The sequence below is a fragment of the Leptonychotes weddellii genome, chromosome 7 (genome assembly GCF_054177405.1).
Source record: "Leptonychotes weddellii isolate Sample4059 chromosome 7, ASM5417740v2, whole genome shotgun sequence".
Taxonomy (NCBI): domain Eukaryota; kingdom Metazoa; phylum Chordata; class Mammalia; order Carnivora; family Phocidae; genus Leptonychotes; species Leptonychotes weddellii.
The window spans coordinates 42,150,737-42,168,299 of NC_138375.1; the positions used below are offsets into that span (position 1 = coordinate 42,150,737).

General features: G+C 49.9%; 1 protein-coding gene across 3 annotated transcripts in view; it reads left to right on the forward strand.

Annotated features, from left to right (window-relative positions):
• Positions 1–2,619: 2,619 nt before the first annotated feature.
• LARP1 (La ribonucleoprotein 1, translational regulator) overlaps positions 2,620–17,563 on the forward strand; it is a 52,476-nt gene continuing 37,532 nt past the window's right edge. The window contains exon 1 of one of the 3 annotated variants that reach the window (XM_081826220.1): positions 2,620–3,487. In XM_081826220.1, coding sequence (XP_081682346.1) covers positions 3,046–3,487 — 442 coding nt within the window. In that variant the 5' untranslated portion in view covers positions 2,620–3,045. Of the gene's footprint in view, positions 3,488–4,625; positions 4,646–17,563 lie in introns of those variants that run through there. The other 2 variants (XM_081826218.1, XM_081826221.1) reach the window with 2 other exon arrangements.

A 17,563-nucleotide genomic window follows, 5' to 3' on the forward strand; every position in this document is an offset into this window, starting at 1 on the left:
AAAAAAAAAAAAAAGAACCTAGCATATAGTAGCTACTCAATAAAAGCAGCTACTCTTAACTGGTTTTGATCATTATTAATATTTAGAACTGAATATAGAATGCCACAGTGGGTCAGGAATTTTAAAGACCTGAACTCAAATCCCGATTCCATCATTTTATGTAGAAAAATCTACTGGATTTAGGATCAAGAAATTCAGGAGTGAGACCTGGCTCTGCCCTGAACTAGCTGTGTGACCTTGGTTAAGTAACTTCACTTCTCTGAACCTCACTGTCCTCATCTGCAAAACAAGGAAATTGAGTAATTGTTAAGATTCCTTTTTCTAGCTCTAACAGCCTCATTTTAAGATGTAGTCTTTTCTTTTACTGTCTCTGGCCCCAATTTGCCCATCTGTAAAATGGCACACTGGTGGTTAGGAGCCCCTTTCTGGGACAGAGCAGGCGCCGGGGAGATCCCAGTGTCCCTCCAGCCTCCAAACAGCAAGCTCAGAGGTGCTTGTTCAGCTCAGGCTGACTGCTGGGTAGTGTGAACAGGTTACTCATCCACAGAGTCCTGGTCCCCTCACAAGTTGCATGGGGGCACCTCTACCTTCTACCTCCAGTTACAGGAATATGGAACAGAATGACCAACAATGACCCTAATGGCCCTTATTAACAAAGTTTGGAGAGGGCTTAGTGTGAATTACCTCTTCAGGAAATACTCATCAGTAAGTACGATAAAAAATAGTGCATTTGAATGGCAAGGTGCAATGATTTACCTTCTGATTAAGGGCAAATATAATGCAATTATGAAGAATCCTGCTTAAATTCATTGAGATTCCTGTAATCATTACCTTTCTTGGTACCTCTTTTGAGGCACTGGCCTCCATCTCTCTAATTTACACAGCACTTTGACTAACACTGTCTCACTTGACTCCTTTACAAAAGCTGAGAGGGTAGAAGCAAGTCAGGCATAATTTACTCCCATTTCACCACCAGGAAAGAGTACCCAGGGAAGAGGGGAATGCTGACCGAGGTGCAGAGGCTGAGTTGCAAGTTAGGGAAGAGCTGGGACTAGACATCAGATAGCCCGGATGTCCCCAACAGTGCCTCTCCCCAGTAGTCATGGTTACAACCACTCTACAACCAACCTTGTCCCCTGGGGCAGTTCCAAGAGGCTATTCAATAAGCCTCCTCCCATATCCAGCCCATCGAGTGTTCTAATTCTTGCCTTGGAGATGGCCAACATCCCAGGCTGTTAGGTCTGGAGCAGGTGGGATCACAGCCCGTCAGAGAGGCCAGGAATTCTCCAAGTGAAGTGTAGGACCGGCTAATCGGTAAGCACCCAAGGGGGCTTCTTAGACAGGCAGGTTTCTACGTCCCATCCCAGATATACTTAATTCTAAAACATTTGGAATCTGCATTCAAAGTTTCCCTCATCATCCAAACTAAAGTAGCCGATCGAGTCTAACCTACCACTGTAGTAGTTATTGTCTTCATAGATACTAGACAAGCACTTGTTTACCACTTTGTCTTTCTCCACCTTAGAGTGTAAATTCCATGACGATAGAGACCTTGTTAGCCTGATTGATTGCCAAACCCCGTTTTCTAGACCCTGCAGGCCCCCACAGTACGAGGTTAATAAGAATTTATAGAATGTGCACCCAGTTTGAAATCACTGTCCTACACAACAACTGGTTCATTTTACAATAGAGAAACTGAGGCCCACGGAGGAGACGACTGCTGCAGTTGGTAAGGAGCAGGGCCAGCGCCAGGATAAAATCTCAGATCGCCGAGTCCCAATCCTGCATCGGTTTCACTCCGCCCAAAGCAATTCTTTAGAAAAAACGAAATGCACTTGAAAGAAAAAACATTTCCTGCCTATGAACACTCGGTTTCGGGGGCTTGGCCGGGCGGAGGGCTGTTGGTAATTCGCCTCCCACTTTGAAGGCACCCTTGTCCCCAAGGGTTAACGGCCTGCCTTCGGGCCGGGGGTTCGAACCCAACTCCCGGCAGGGTCGCGGCCGAGGCCCGCGGGGAGGAGCCAACCATGGCCCGCGGAGGTGAGGGCGGCTCGCCCAAGGTCACCAAGGCGGCGCTCAGAGGGGCCAGGCCCAGGGGGCGCCAGGGAGCCGGCAGCATCGGTACGTCCTCGGGGTGGATGGGCACCCCTATCCTTCACTCTGTAAATCAGGGGTGACATTAATGGCTCCTTCTCCCGAATTTGGCGTACCCAACCTAAAGAGCGCGAGCAGGCCCGGTCGGCCGCGTGGCCCGCTCCCATGTGCTCCACCTGCGGACGCTCTGACGCGCTGGCCCTTTAAGACACCTCCCCCTCTTCACCCACCCATCCCTCCTGCCCCCCTCATTGCCCTCCCTCCCGAATTGCATCAGGCACGTGCTCGCCCCCATCCGGTCAGAGCACCCCTCACCCCCCAACCCGGGAGGTGCTCCGAGGAATCGGAGGCGAGGGGCGGGGCGGGGCGAGGGGCGGGGCCGCGAGTCTGTGCGCGCGCGCTCCCGCCGCCTTCGCCCGCCCGCGCGTCGCCAAGGGCCGGCCTCGGCGGGCGCGTCCCCGCTGCGCCGTCCCCTCCCCTCGCTCGCCGCGTCGCGAGGCGCGCGCCCGCCCGCCGCCTGCCGCGGATCGCGTGGTCGCCTCGGCTCGCCGCGCCTCTCCCCCGTCCGTCCATATTGCTGCAGCCCCCGAGCCGGGAAGCCCGGGCCGCCCCGGCGGCGGGGGGGAGGGAGGGACGGGACGAGAAGCCTGCCAGGCTCGGGGTGGGGGCGCCTTGCGAGGAACGGGCGGGGGGGGACGCGCGCCGAGGAGGCCTGGACCGCAGAGTGGGGGGCCTTCCTACCCCCCCCCGCCCCGCCAGCGGGCCTCGGATCTACGGCGGCTGCATCCCACCGCGAGCGGGGCCGCGCCTAGCGTGAACCTCGACCCTTCTCCGCAGGGACTGGGGCCCAGCGCCCCGGAGGAAGGCGTCGCGGGTGCCCTGAAAGCCAAGTTCGAGGCGGGGGAGGCAGCCTCGGGCGCGCCCGGCTTCTCCGGGGGGGCGGGCGCGCAGATGGCCACTCAGGTGGAGCCGCTGCTGCCGGGGGGCGCCCCCCTCTTGCAGGCCGAAGAGCACGGGGGTCTAGTGAGGAAGAAGCCGCCGCCGCCGCCGCCCGAGGGCAAGGGCGAGCCCGGGGCGAACGACGTCGGAGGGGGGGAGCCGGACGGCGGCGCCCGGAGACCTCGGCCGCCCTGCGCCAAGCCACACAAGGAGGGCACCGGGCAGCTGGAGCGCGAGAGCCCGCGGCCGCCGCAGCCGCCGGGCGCCGAGGGCCTGGCGGTCAGCGACGGGGAGGAGGGCGGCGGCGGTGAGCCGGGCGCTGGCGGAGGAGCGGCCGGAGCTGCGGGCGCCGGGCGCCGAGACTTCGTGGAGGCCCCTCCGCCCAAGGTGAACCCGTGGACTAAGAACGCGCTGCCGCCGGTCCTGGCCACGGTGAACGGACAGTCCCCTCCAGGTGGGTGTCCCTGCTTGCTCTCCTGGGTCCGGGGACCTCTTCCGGGGACTTGGGCGTCCCCTCCCCCAGCGGCCTTCAGGGCCCGGGGGTCCGCCACTGGTCGTGGTGACTCGGGATTTTTTTTTTTTTTTTATCTCCTGGCTAATTTGGGTCGCCGTTCCCTCTCTCACACACTCGGGAAGCCGCCCCTGCCGGAGGGCCCAGCCCCCGGGAGCCCATGGCCACCGCCTGGGCCTCAGCGGTTAGTGGGCAACGGCGTGGTCCGGGCCTACCTCGCCAAGAGAGGGTGGGCGCTGGTTTCGGTGAAAAGAGCCCACCCCCCCTCCCGCGTGTTGGTGTCGAAGACGGTTTCTAGCCTAACCCTTTCTCGGGAAGCTCCTCTTCCCACTCCGCCCCACGTTCCCCGTTTTGGTAGCGTTGCGATCGTCCCCATGTTGTAAATGTTTAATGAGTATATGTCATGGGCAGCGAAGCGCCGGGTGATGAGTTCATACCGACCACACGGATTCGGGCTTTAAAAGTTAACAAGTTTTGTTCTTTGGTAGATGATATTAGGTGGTAGAATCGCCATTGGCGACGGGTTGAGGGGTCGGTTACGGGGAGAACGATAAGAGGAAACCCAACGTGTAATTGAATTCGGTGGTTTCCCTTCCCGATCCCGGGGACCTTCCGCCTCGAGAGGGAGCCGGATGGCGAGTGTGCGGGGATCCAGTTAGGGGTTGGCGGAAAATGTGAGGCGAGGAAGGGGGCATGCGGCGACGCGAGGGGCGTGTGGCGGCGGGGGAGGGAGTGGCCGGGCTGGGCGGGCGTGTGACAGTTGGGCGCCGTGCGCCGCCGGCCCGCGGGCTGCTCGCGGCCGCTGGGCCTCTGCGTTCGGCGCCCGCCGCCGCGCTCGGGGTGGAAGGCGGGTGCGGGCCGGCGGCGCGGCGCGGCGCGGCGCGGCCCGGAGTGTGCGTGTGCGCGAATGTGAGTGCGCGGCTCCCCTTCCCGGCATTCCTCCGCAGCCGGGACAACGTGGTGCCTCCCCGCGCGGGGAGCGGCATGTGACCGCCGGCCGGCGCTCCTCGCGCCCTCCCTCTCCCTGCTCGGATTTTCGGTCCTGTGGACCCGGTCCCTTGGGAGATCCCAGCGGAGCCGTGTCAGCGTGGGGGAAAGGCGGTGAGGAATATGGAGGCTCGTCTCGGCCTCCCTTTGCCGAGACTAGATCGTCGGTTGGGTGGGGGGCGCGCCCTGCCGCCTTCCTTGGCCGGCGCGTAGAGGCACAGCGGCTCTGTTCTCGGTCTTTTCTAAGTGGACCAGTATCAAAACCCGCTTGTAGCTAGAATGTTGGGCCTGTGGCCGTAGCCCTAGTGCTTTTAGCAAAACTCCCCTTCTGCAGTCGCTGGTTGAGACTGACTGGTTTAAACCATCAAAATGGGGAAAGTTGAAGAGGGAGCTTAATGTCTTCCCATTCGAGGGATTAGGATCACTCGTAGTCCAAGGGAAACCAGAACAGCCAATTCTGGAAATAGCATGTTGCAATTTTTATTTCTTTTAAGGTTGCTTCATTTGGAGGAGGGGACTTTTGGGGTTTACTAATAATACCTCAGACCGTGTTCTCTTCCTTCTGCCCTCTCCCCTTCCCCCCTTTCCCTTCCAGAACCCTCTTATGCAAAGGGCAGTGCTGAAACCTCCATTTTCTTGCATATCCCTCCTGATCCACCCACAGAGGGAGGGAAAGCAACTTTAAGACACTCTTTGGTCCTTCCCCCCTCTTTAAACTCAAAGGGGTATAATCATCCCCAAGAGAGAGCACTTCTCAGAAGTTTAAATGGGGCTACTCATGCTGCTGCTGCTGCTTAGCTAATGGTGAACCTGCCTTGTGGGTTTTAAATCAGCCATGACATCAGGTGGTATTGGGTGCCTGAGCTGGCGTTTTGTGCAAGTGCAGGGGCCCTTGATAGGGTGCGTCACTGGGGTTATTGATCGTGGGAAGAAGACAGCTTGGCTGGCATCTCACCTTCCCTGGAATGGAGAAGCCAGCTTGCTTTAAGTGCCCAAAGCAAAATTCTGAGTCTGGTAGTTTTGCTCTGTTCTTGTTTTTCTGGACTCTTAAGGCAAGAAAGTGTCTTGTCTACTCACTGGTTTTTGAACCTTTAGACTAGTTTTTGACAGACTAACTCTGAATTAATCCAGTAGTTTCTCTGTTTAAGTCTGTTGTTAGGGCTTGGATGCTTTTCGAGGGAGAATTCTGTGAATTGTCTGTCTGGTAAGGTTGAGATAGTGGCCCTTTTTTGGAGAGTCTACATGGACTGCTAAGGCCGTTTTTCAGCCCTGATTTTATTTGCAGCTTGGACAGGTTTAAATGTGACATCAATGGAGTGGCAGTGTGGTCTTGGGAATTTTTGTGTTCTGTGATGCATATGTTTTTGGGAGTCTACAGAAATGAGTGCCTCATAAGCAAGCTAAAAGCTTTCCAGAGTTTGCTGCAAATGCCTATTTTTAGCCTTCCTTTTGGCTCTGATGCTAGTGGCTTAGTGCTTTAAGGGACACATGCAGTAACTAGTAATAAAAGGTATTTTTCTATATCCCCCCCCATTTTTGTGGGGTTCTCTATTCTGGTTTAAGCTTCCACATCTTAACATTGGTAGTTTTTATTTTAAGTCAGGATTTGCATTTGGCTTTTTGTATATCCCTCCCCTAGAATATTTTGAAGACTTTTACATTTTTTTCCTTATTCTAGCCACAATTCTTGTGAGTATGAGAGAAGCAGGATGGGAAACCTTCTGGGGTTAAAACTGCATTGACTCAAATGCCAGCCCTACCACTTGCTAGTTGTGCCTCCTTGGGCAAGTTACTTACCCATTCTTTGTCTCAGCTTCTCCATTTGTATAATAGGGATTAAATTATGATTTATCTGCTTATGGGGTTGTTGTGAGCATTCATTGTGGTGATAGCCCAGTGCCTGGCATGTGGTAGCTGTTCTCCCAGTCTGGGAGACTGTGGGACTTTCCAGGACTTTTTCTGGGTCTTCTTTTTCTCCACCTGTATGATGAGGGGGGTAGAGAATGCAGTACTTTCCTTTTCTGGTATTGTGTCAGTACTCCATGAAATATATGGGATCCATCTCCTTAAAAATGGAGTTTTGCTTATCCACAGACTGGAAGGGCATATTGTGTATAATCTTAAAGGTTGCTGACCCAAGGAATTGGCTATTTTTGCTTTGGAATGTGGTATGATGAATGTTTTAAAAATAAATTTTAATTTGTTTATTTGTGTTTTATAAAAACTACCTTTGGTAGAGTGCACATGTGCTCTCAGGGCTGTGGGGAAAGACCATAACTGAACTAAGTTTGCTGTGGCTAGTGCACGTGCAGTGGGTTGAGATCTGAGAATGTATCATCACCACAAGCTTCTGCCCACCCCAGCAGGGGGAATCAGTGGGTTGGTTGTGTGGGACTTCTAACTTCACGTAAGAAGAAAATAAAGCAGTGGTGTAGTCTCCTTGACTTTATTTTTTTTTAAAAGACTTTTTAAATTTATTTTTCGGGGGGAGGCACAAGCAGGGGGAACAGCAGGCAGAGGGAGGAGCAGGGAGCCTGACGTGGGGCTCCATCCCAGGATCCTGGGATCATGAACTGAGCCGAAGGCAGACGCTTAACCCACTGAGCCACCCAGGCGTCCTAGTGTTCTTGACTTTAAAGGGAAATCTGGCCAGGATCTCAGACTTGAGCATTTGTGTTCTGGGCATCACTTTTTTGTGTTCTTTTGAAGTGCAGCTAACTGATGGCACAAAATAAAGAAGAGGTAAAAATCTCAGCTAACCCAGGGCAATCCCAGGGATCCTCCACCCCACTGAACTGGCCCCAAATAAATCTCTACTCTCTTTCTCTACTTTCCTTCCTAGGTTTAGGCCCTTTCCCAGGCTCCTCCCAGTTGCACTAGGGTGGGACATCTGTATGGATCTGGGGTATCAGTTTTCAGTCTAGCATCAGAGCTACATCCGACTCTTGCCTTTTCCTTCCCCACCATAAGTGGACTGTGGAAGCAACAGCCCTGCCTTGGAATCCTACAGTCTGCAGTTTTGAGTCCCAGCTTTACTGCTTTTGCTGCTACTGCTGCTTTTTTTTTTTTTTTAATTGAGGTAAAATTGACTATTAGTTTGAGATCTGCAACGTGATGTTTCAATATTTGTATATATTGAGCTTTGCTTCTAACTTGCTGTTCAGTCTTGGGTGAATTACTCAGCCTCTCTGATCCACCATTTTTTCATCCTCAAAATGAGAATAATGATAGTTACTATTTTTTTTATTTTTATTTTATTTTTTTAATTTAATTTTATTTTTTTAAAAAGATTTTATTTATTTATTTGACAGAGACGCAGCGAGAGAGGGAACACAAGCAGGGGGAGTGGGAGAGGGAGAAGCAGGCCTCCCGCATAGCAGGGAGCCCGATGAGGGGCTCCATCTCAGGACCCTGGGATCATGACCTGAGCCGAAGGCAGACGCTTAACGACTGAGCCACCCAGGTGCCCTGATAGTTACTATTTCTAAAGGTTGTGAGAATTAAAGAAGATAACATTTATAAAGCCCTTAGCATAGTGCCAGGCACAGACCATCTAATAGGTGCTACCTATCCAGTATTTGCTATTTTAAAAATTTTGTAATAAATGATCACCGTTATTAAGCGTGTTCATTCCACTTCTGATTCTGTTGGTGAGCAGCTTTGTGAATACCAGCAACCCCCATTCTTCCTCTGCCTCTGTTTCTTCATCTGAAAATGAGGGAATCCGATTAGGTCTAAATGTCTTCAAAGTGTTTTTAGTATCCAAAAAAAAAGTTTTTCAATAACCCCCCCCCCCACACACACACACAAAGAAACCAAAATAGAGCTTTTTATATGTGTTTGTTTCTGTTTGCCATAGCGGTTAAGAACTCAGTTTTGTTTTGTTTAAGATTTTAGTTTATTTATTTGTCAGAGAGAGAGAGAGTGAGCACAAGTGGGGGAAGCAGCAGAGGGAGAGGGAGAAGCAGGCTCCCCACTGAGCAGGGAGCCCGATGTGGGACTCGATCCCAGGATCCTGGGATCATGACCTGAGCCGAAGGCAGACGCTTAACGACTGAGCCGCCCAGGCGTCCCAAGAACTCAGTTTTGAATCCAAGTTCTGTAAGGGCTAGAGAGACTTCTGGCTTTAGGAACCTAGGCAGATTGCTTGGGGTGCATATCAGATACTGTGGAGCAAGCAGACATTATGTGCCTTGCAGTGCTGAGATAGAAAGTAGACAGCACTGCCTGTGAAAATTTCCCCCTGCCAAAGAATTGAACCCAAACCTAATAGAGCCCTAGATCTGTGGACATGGAGGAACAAGTTTTTGGACCTTGAGGTAGCAGTCCTCTAGTTTCTGAATGTGAGAAATTCTGCAGGACAAATTATCAATAAATGACATTTTTTAAAAAAGAATTGAGACGTCAGTCAAATGCATTGTGTGGATCTTGATTCGAACCAATTTCAAGACACATTTTGGTGACAACTGAGGAAATCTGATTCCTTTAGATTTATTAAGGAATTACTTGTCAAGAGTGATGAGCTCCATACTGTTGATATAGTGCACCCTCAGCTAAGAACTGCTAGGTTAGCCTCCATAAATGAGGCTTTAAAGCTGTTTTCCTGCAGTTTAAATTACTTTTTCCCCCTTCTAAAGAAAGCACACAATTAGGACCCTCTGAAAGGGTGGTGGGGGGAGGCTGACTGCCCCCTCAACTTAAGTGTGGGGTGTCTGGGTTTTATACTTCCTGGGGAAGAGAGTGCCTGCTAGGAAGGGAGAGGTATGCCCATTCAGGCTGGGGGTAGGGGGTGGTCTCTGCAGTCTGAAACCCTGAACCTCCTGAGGGGTGGAGTCTCTTGGCTGACCCACCCCCTGTCTGCAGTGGGCCTAGGCTAGAGTACACATTTTAAAGCTGTTACTCAGCACTCAGTTCCCTCCCAGAGGGAGGCGGGTAGAGAGAGGAGGAGGAGCGGGCCTGAAACCACAAAAACCTCTTTAAAATGGAGAGCTTGGCAGATGGGAGTGCCCCTGTTTGCACAATCCAAGACAAGCTCACAAAGGGGGTAATGAGGGTGCTGGGGCCTTGAGAGGGCTCACAGGTGCCTCAGTCTGGGCTCACAAACATCCCTGGCTGGTCCAGAGTTACCTGGTGGAGTGGTAAGGATGGCCTTACCTTGCTGGAGGTTCATGAGAGGAAGTAAGTTTTGATACCTGGCTAATGAAAGCATAGGAGACAGCGGGATGAGGGAGCAGAGGGATACGTGGTGATAGGATTTAAATCAGAACATGGGTAGAGTACCTCTCTCTGCTCTCACTTGGTGACTTAGCTTGCCTAACCTCTGTTTTTCTTAGTCACAGAATGGGACTAATCCCTGTGCTGAGGTTGTTTTGAGGATCAAATTAATTTGAGTATGGGGTAGCCCCGTTCATTAGTTAAAAATGTCCCACACAGGTGTAAGTGGTTTATATTCCAGAAGATGCATTCCAAAGCCATATTATTCATGACTTTCCTAAGTGAGGATGGATAATCAGGAGTTAGCTTAATTTTCAAGTAGCACTATTTGCAGAAGTTACCAGGGCCATTTGGCCAACTTACGTGGCAGATAGCCTAGGGTGTCTCCCTGAGGGATTTTCTGAGAATCACAGGGACAGTCTTGACTTGGCATCTTTCTTTTGGCTGCACCTTTGGACTAGCAAAGCCATAGGTGTGGGATGTGAGGAGTGTAGGCCTTTATTGAAGAATTTTGTAAAGCCAGTCATATAAAGCCATACATACAGTCATGTGTAGTGAGGGGCTTCACCATCTCAGTATGAGGTACTATTAGTAAACCCAGCTGACCCCCCTCCATCAGAGGCCTTGTTTAGAGGGCACTTAGTTTTTTGGTTTGTTGTTTTTAAGATTTTATTTATTTGAGAGAGAGCAAGAGTGAGAGTGAGAGAGTACGAGCGGTGGTGGGTGGGGGGGAACAGCAGAGGGAGAGGGAGAAACAAACAGGCTCCTCCTTGAGCAGGGAGCCCTATGCAGGGCCCCATCACCCTGGGATCATCACCTGAGCCAAAGGCAGACAATAATAATAATATTATTATTATTAATATTGTAATAATAATCTTCCATACTTGTGATAACCACCTTACCCTCCAGACATGCATTCCAGTAACTCGAGGTAGACTTTTCTCTTCTCTGCTTTAAAATGAAGTTGCAAGCTTCTCAGAGGAGCTGAAGTCCCACTGTGGCCAGGAGCCATCTGGATAAATGGTCCACCTGGGCTCTGTATGGCTTTCGCTCTCCTTTTCACATATGCCAGCTTATTTAAGTTCCTGGTGATCCCAAGATATGTAATAGTGATACCATAGTTACCACTTATTGGATATTTGGTGTGTTCTAGCCCATGTAATCTGCTAAGCAGGTGGTCTTTTTACCCTGCTTCACAGATAGGAAAAGTGAGACTCAGAAAATAGTAAGCAACTATCCTAATTGCTTGGACAAGAGTCTTGGGTCATTCTTGTCACCTTACATATAATTTACTAGTACATACTTTTGGCTCCTAAAAAGTCTGTCCGAAGCTAAAGACTTTTTACCACCTCCTCTTTTGTCAGCCTAATCCACACGCCATTGCTTCTCACCTAGATTGCTGAAGCAACCTTCTACCTGGTTTCCTGTCACTCTTTCCTCAAGATCCTCTCATGGCTTCTCATCATGGAATAAAATCCCAAATCCTTAGAGTATTCTCTAATCTACCCTTGATATGGCTCCCCACATCACCCATTCCCCCCAAGCTCTAACCTTCTCTATCACCACTTTTCCCATCCAACAGCACTGGTCTTTGCTTTTCCTAGAGTATGTTGTGTACTCTCTGCTTCAGGGGTTCGGTTTTTCCCCAGATGCTTTTTCCCCAAATAGCCACATGGCTCACACCGTCATTTTGTTCAGGTTCCTGTTCAGATAATTAGTAAATGAATGGATAAATCTCATACTTTGACAACATCACATAGCACATTTTGAGTTCGGCATAGAAAATACCACAGTGAATAACAAAAATCTTTGTTGGGAAGGAGTACATGCACTCACAATCCAGTATGGAAGGTGCTGTGTAAGAAAGGGATGGGATTCTCTGGGAGTGTAGCAGGGGTACCCAACTCAAATCTAGGTCAGAGAATTCTTTCTGGAGAAAGCAACGGCTAACTCCCTTGAAATGGGAAGGATGGGTAGGAGTTATTTGAGAAAAAGCCTGGAAAGAGAGCTCATGCTTGGTGGAGCGAAGGCCCTAAGGTTCAGGGAATTGAGTAAATTCCCTGTGGCTGTTGTGTAGATGACTTAGATAAATTGTGATTTTAACTGGAAGGCATAGAGAAGCCATTAAAGATTTTAAATGAGAGAATGGCATGGTAAGATTTTTTTCTTTTTAAAGATTATTCTGGCCGCATGAGAACCTCTTAAGAGTAGATGGTTTGGGGTTTCCTGTCTGATCCTTTGGGGCAAGGTTCCCAGATTACAAAAGGGAGCAGATTTCCAAGTCATTCCTGAAGTGTTGGGCAATTATCAGCTGTCATCCTTTAGGCATAGGGAGCGGCTCCAGTTTATGAGATTTCTCTGACCTTTCAGAAGGCCACATTAGCTGGAATGTATCTCAGTTGCCGGAAGAAGCCAGTTTCTGATGGACTGGCCTGAGCTGAGCTCATGCTTGAGCTTAGAGCCACCAGCCTGCTTCACCCTGATGTGGCAGCACAGGCCTGAAAGAGGAAGCCCTGGAAGTAGCAGGGAACGGGGCTGGCGTGGCAACTCCCACCTCCACCAGGGGAGGCACCCCTGTGGCAGGACTTCATGGGCTCACATAGGCTGCCTGCCATCAGCCCCTCCGCAGCTTGGCTTTGTCGGCTTTTCCGCAGATGGCTGCATGCACAAGGTTTCCTTCCATCAGAGCCACCTCCCCTCAGCTTAATTCAGCTCATTTTACACTTGTGCTGGGAGTAGTGGGGTTGCATTTGCCCATGGATAGAAAGCTATAGTAAGTCCCTGAGAATGTGGGGCTATAATCAGGCTCACCCAGCCCAGTGCCCAGTTGTCAACTCTGTCCCCACTGCTGTGCTCTCTTCCCTTCTTTTATTTATTTATTTTTAAAGATTTTATTTATTCACTTGACGGAGACAGAGAGAGGGAACACAAGCAGGGGGAGAGGGAGAGGGAGAAGCAGGCTTCTTGAGGAGCAGGGAGCCCGATGTGGGGCTTGATCCCAGGACCCTGGGATCATGACCTGAGCCGAAGGCAGAAGCCCAACGACTGAGCCACCCAGGTGCCCCTCCTCCTTTTTTTTAAAGATTTATTTATTTATTTTAGAGAGAGAGCAGGGGAGGGGCAGAGAGAGAGTCTTAAGCACACTCCCCGATGAGTGCAGAGCCGCCATGGGGTTTGATCCCATGACCCCGAGATCAGGCCTGAGCTGAAACCAGAAGTGGACGCTCAACCAACTGCGCCCCTGAGGCGCGCCTCTCCCTTTTTGAGAGGAAGGAGTATTTAGAGCTGGAAGGGACCCCAGAGGTCACTGAATCTAAACTCCTGTTAACAGCTTAGGTACTTCAGGCCTAGAAAGGGAATAGGGAGTTGCTCAGGATCACGGTTCAAAGAAAGGCTGAGACTTGAACCCAGTCCTCTTGGTTTCCACTCCAGTTCTATTTTCACTCCACCGCTGGAGGCAGAAGTAGAATGGGGTGGTTGAACAGGGACTTTGGAGTCAGTCGAGCATAGTTTGACTTAGCATTAGCCACTTAGCAACTGAGTGCCTTTGGACAGGTTGGTAACCTCTAGGCTCCAGTAAATGGAGTTTTATCTAGAGTACTCACGCATTGGAGTCCCTGTTGAAAATGAGGTAGATGAACATGAGAGCTCAGCCAGAGCCTGGCAAACAGTAAGTGACAGTTCTGAGAGTGTTAAGGACTTAGTTTTGACCTGTGTCTTCATTTGCTAACAGAGGTCAGGTGCCAAAGCCAGCCTTTCTCTGTCTTCCTGGATCCTCTGCCCCTTGATCCCTTCTGTTTGGTTCTGAGCATAGACAGTAAGGCAGCCCATGGTACTTCCTAGAGCTAGCTCTTCAGACCCTGTCTTGGGTGTCAGGCAACTGTAGAGTAGAGGGGGACTTAAGGAGTCACTGGGGGCTGTAATCCTGCAACGAGAAGCCCACATTGTGGTGCTTAGGAGTGCACTAGTAGTAGAATATCAGTGAGAAATGGACTCAGGTGCTTTGAAGTGAAACCCTCTTACTCCATCTTTGATGTCTTTCTCCAGCTTTGGGTTTGTTTGGGGGAGCGGAGGTCTCTGTTTTTCCTATTTTGTGTATATGTATTAACAGCAGCATGAGAAAGAGATGCCAATTATATGCATAGAATAGCCTGGCTTAGGTTTTCCTCCAGGTGGAGCTGAATGTAGGAGTAGAGTTTGGACTGGTGAGAGCAAGGTTCTTGGGTGTGGGAAGCTGGATGCTGCCGCTAGGGAATGTGGGAGGGAGACAGGAAATCAGGAACATAGAGGAGGCAGCTTACTGGGATGCTTGCACCTTGCTATGAGCAGGGAATGGTTGAAGGAACTAGGATTATTTTGCCCAAAGAATCAAAGCTTGGGGTGGGTGGAAGTGCTGGCTCTTCTGAAATACAGCGTTTGAATAGACCTGCTTCCTGTGTGCCTGTGGGTAAAGCTCTGATGGCAAATGGGAGGTAGAAGGTCAAGAAGTAACTTTTAACAGTGTCCCCAGATGGATTTAGCTGTTCACGAGGTGTACTGAGTTTCTTAATGTGGTGGTAATACTTAAATGGGTTGGGTGGTGATTTGCTCCAGAGGCCTGCAGCTACAGATTTGCAAAAGTACTTGCCCAGATTTGTTCATTCAGAAATTTTTGAGTACTTGTAGGTGCCAGTCCCTGAAAGCTGAATTTAGGTAGACGATTTTAGGGGCTGTCATGATGGGGCATACATTCTGAAAGGCAGAAGTCACAAATTGGCATCCCTCATCTTACATCCTCAGGCCCATTCCAGCCAACTCTCAGGTTTTTTAAAAAAAATTTATTTTTTTTTTATTTTTAAGATTTTATTTATTTATCTGTTTCAGAGAGAGCACACGTGAGAGTGGGGGGAAGAGCAGAGGGACCAGGGACAAGCTGACTCCACACTGAGCGCGAAGCCGGACATGGGGCCCAATCCCACTACCCCAACATCATGACCTGAGCTGAAATCAAGAGTCAGACGCCCAACCAACTGAGCCACCCAAGTGCGCCCCCCCCCTTTAAAGATTGAACCTTTTGACAGGTTTTGATTGGCTTTGAATTTAAAAACAATTTAAAGTAATCACCTATGTTTTAAAAATCAAGAAAATTTATCTGGAAACCTAGAAATTTGCAGCTTTAAGAGAGCAGACTGAATATGCAAAAACAAGAACAAAAACAAAACCCGTTGAATTTTATACTTTGAATTGATGAATAACTTGGTATGTGAATGATAACAGTAAAGCTGTTACAGAAAAGAATGAGAAGAGCTGGCCACACTGGACCTCTGTTGCTTTATGAGTGCTGTCCAGTGGCAGTACCTAGCCCACTTTAGACTAGGACACCGGCATGCCAACTCAGTTGGGCCCCTGGGCCCAGACTTTGTATGTTTGATCATACAAAGCAGAGAGGATAGCGGTCTGTCCAGCTTGCAAGCTGAGGAACATTCATATGGAAGGAGTTTGAGAGAGGAGGGGAGGGAAGACTTTAAGGCCTATGGCAGGAATAGGGAGTCCCTAGAGGGGACTCCTTAAGCCATGGGGGGGAGACCGTATACCAGTGGGCATCGTGGCCTGAGGCCCCAGAACCGTGATAGAAAGCTGTCTGAGAGCTAAGGGATGGGAAAACTGGCTTATGTTAGGTCCCATTGAGCCTTTCCCCTCCCCTATCTGTGAAATGGGTATGGCATCTTTGATCTCAGTCTCTAAGGCCCCTTCCAGCTCAAACACTGTTGGTGTGAGAGTGGCTAAGGCAGGTGTTACTAGTTCTTTGATGAAAACGGAAAAGATCCTGACTAGGTCTTTTGTCATTGGAGCATTGAATTCTCTCTGGGAGAAGAGACACTGGAGAGAAGCTTCCCCAAGGCAGGCCTGCTCCTCACACCATTGTTGGTGTGAACCCTGTAGTAGGGGTAGGATGGAGAACTCTGGGCAGGAAACTGGAGACCAGCCTTCTAGTCCCAGCTGTTTGGCTCACTTGCTAAGACACTTTGGGCAACTTACTGAGCCTGTTTGGATTTCCTTTTCCTCTTCTGTAAATGAAAGTGGTTAAGCCAGATCTTTCAAGGCCTTTTCCTCCTAGGGTTAAATTTGATATATCAAATTGGAGATGAAGACTACACTGTTGAGAAAGCTTTCATCTAACGGAGATTGCTTTCCCCTACCTGATTGGACCAGCTTTAGTGTTATACCCGAGAGCTTGACCAAGGCTTTGGGATTTTTCTACCTAGGCATGAGACATTCTGCCTTAGGCTTCTGGAAAATGCTGGGCTAAGATGAGCTGCTGCAGAAGGTTATGAGTACCCATTGCAGTGTATAAACAGTGGTGGCCCGTCTCTTGACAGAAATGTCATTGAGAAGATTCTGCCATCCTGTACCTGGTTACACTGGATTGTTGCTGAGACCACCCCCCTGCTTCTGGCTCTGAGATTTAGAACCTCTGTCTTGTGGAGGCCAGGGTCAAAGTATTCCTCAGTGGAAGGGAAGCTGGCCCACCCATCTGAAGAGACTTGAGTATTCAGATAAGTCCTCAGGCTAATCAAGAGAAGCACCAGGGCTTGAACCTAACCTTTGTGTGAAAGGAACTAACTTGGCTACCAGCAAAGTGAAAATCATTCATTTAACACATTTGAGTAACCTACTGAGTATTAGACCATGGAATAGTGATGGGAACAAGACAGAGGGGGGCTGCCCTCATAGTTTACATTCTGGTGGGGAGACATAGTAAACCAACAAGGTAGTTCTTGCTATTGCTGCCTAACCATTCACCCCAAACTTAGTAACATAAAAAAACAACCATTTGTTCACTGATTTGTATGTGGGTCAGGATTAGGACAGGGCTCAGCCAGGTGAGTCTTTTCTGTATGGCAGTGATAGAGGTATCTGATGTCCTGGTCTGGAGGACCCACCACGCTTCACTCGCATTTTTGGTACCTTGGCAGGGATGGCTGGAAGGCTGAGGTCAGCTGGAACTCGAGTGCCCTCAGGTACCCTCTCCATCCTGGGGGTTTCAGAGTAGTAGAACTTACTGTGCAGTGACTTAGTGCCCCAGACCGAGCTTTTCAAGAGACAGGAAGTAGATGCTGTCAATATTATAAGGTCTGGGCCAGAGCACTAGCACATCACTTTTACCATAGTGATAGAGGTCACAGATCCTGCTGAGAATGAAGGGGAGGGGTCATGGGTCCTGCCTTTCAATGGGAGGAGTGTCCGTTTGCAGCCATCTTTAATACTACACGGCAGCTGCTGGTAGTGCTAAGCGCTGTGAGAGAAACAAAGCAAGGCAGTGTGCTAGAGAACTGGGGATGTGTGGCTGGGGACAGCTTCAAACACCTGTCAGGGAAGGCCTCTAAGGATGAGCCCAGATGAGATTGATAAGGAGCATGGTGGTGAGCATTCTTGCCTGGAGGAACAGCAAGTGCTAGGTGGTGATGAGTTCAGAGATCTGCAAGGAACGGACCAAGAGGCCTTTGAATGAGAGGCGAGGGGCCCAAAAACTCAGAAGCAAGAGGCCTTGGGATGCCAGTTTAGGGAGTTTGGATTCTGTTCTGAAAGCATTGAGAGAGGAGGTAGCGTGATAGGATTTCTGCTTGAGGGTTACTTTATCTTATGCAGAATGGACTGGTGTGGGGGGAGCAGGGAGACCCCTTGGAGACTTCTACAATAGTCTGGGGAAGAGATGGGAAGGAGTGGATGATGGCATGGTGACTGGGCCAGATTTTTTTGACCTTATGTTTTCTTTTGAGACTAGGCCACTTAAGAGGAAGTTTTCTGATTGCTGTTTCTTACTTCCTCCTGTTTGTC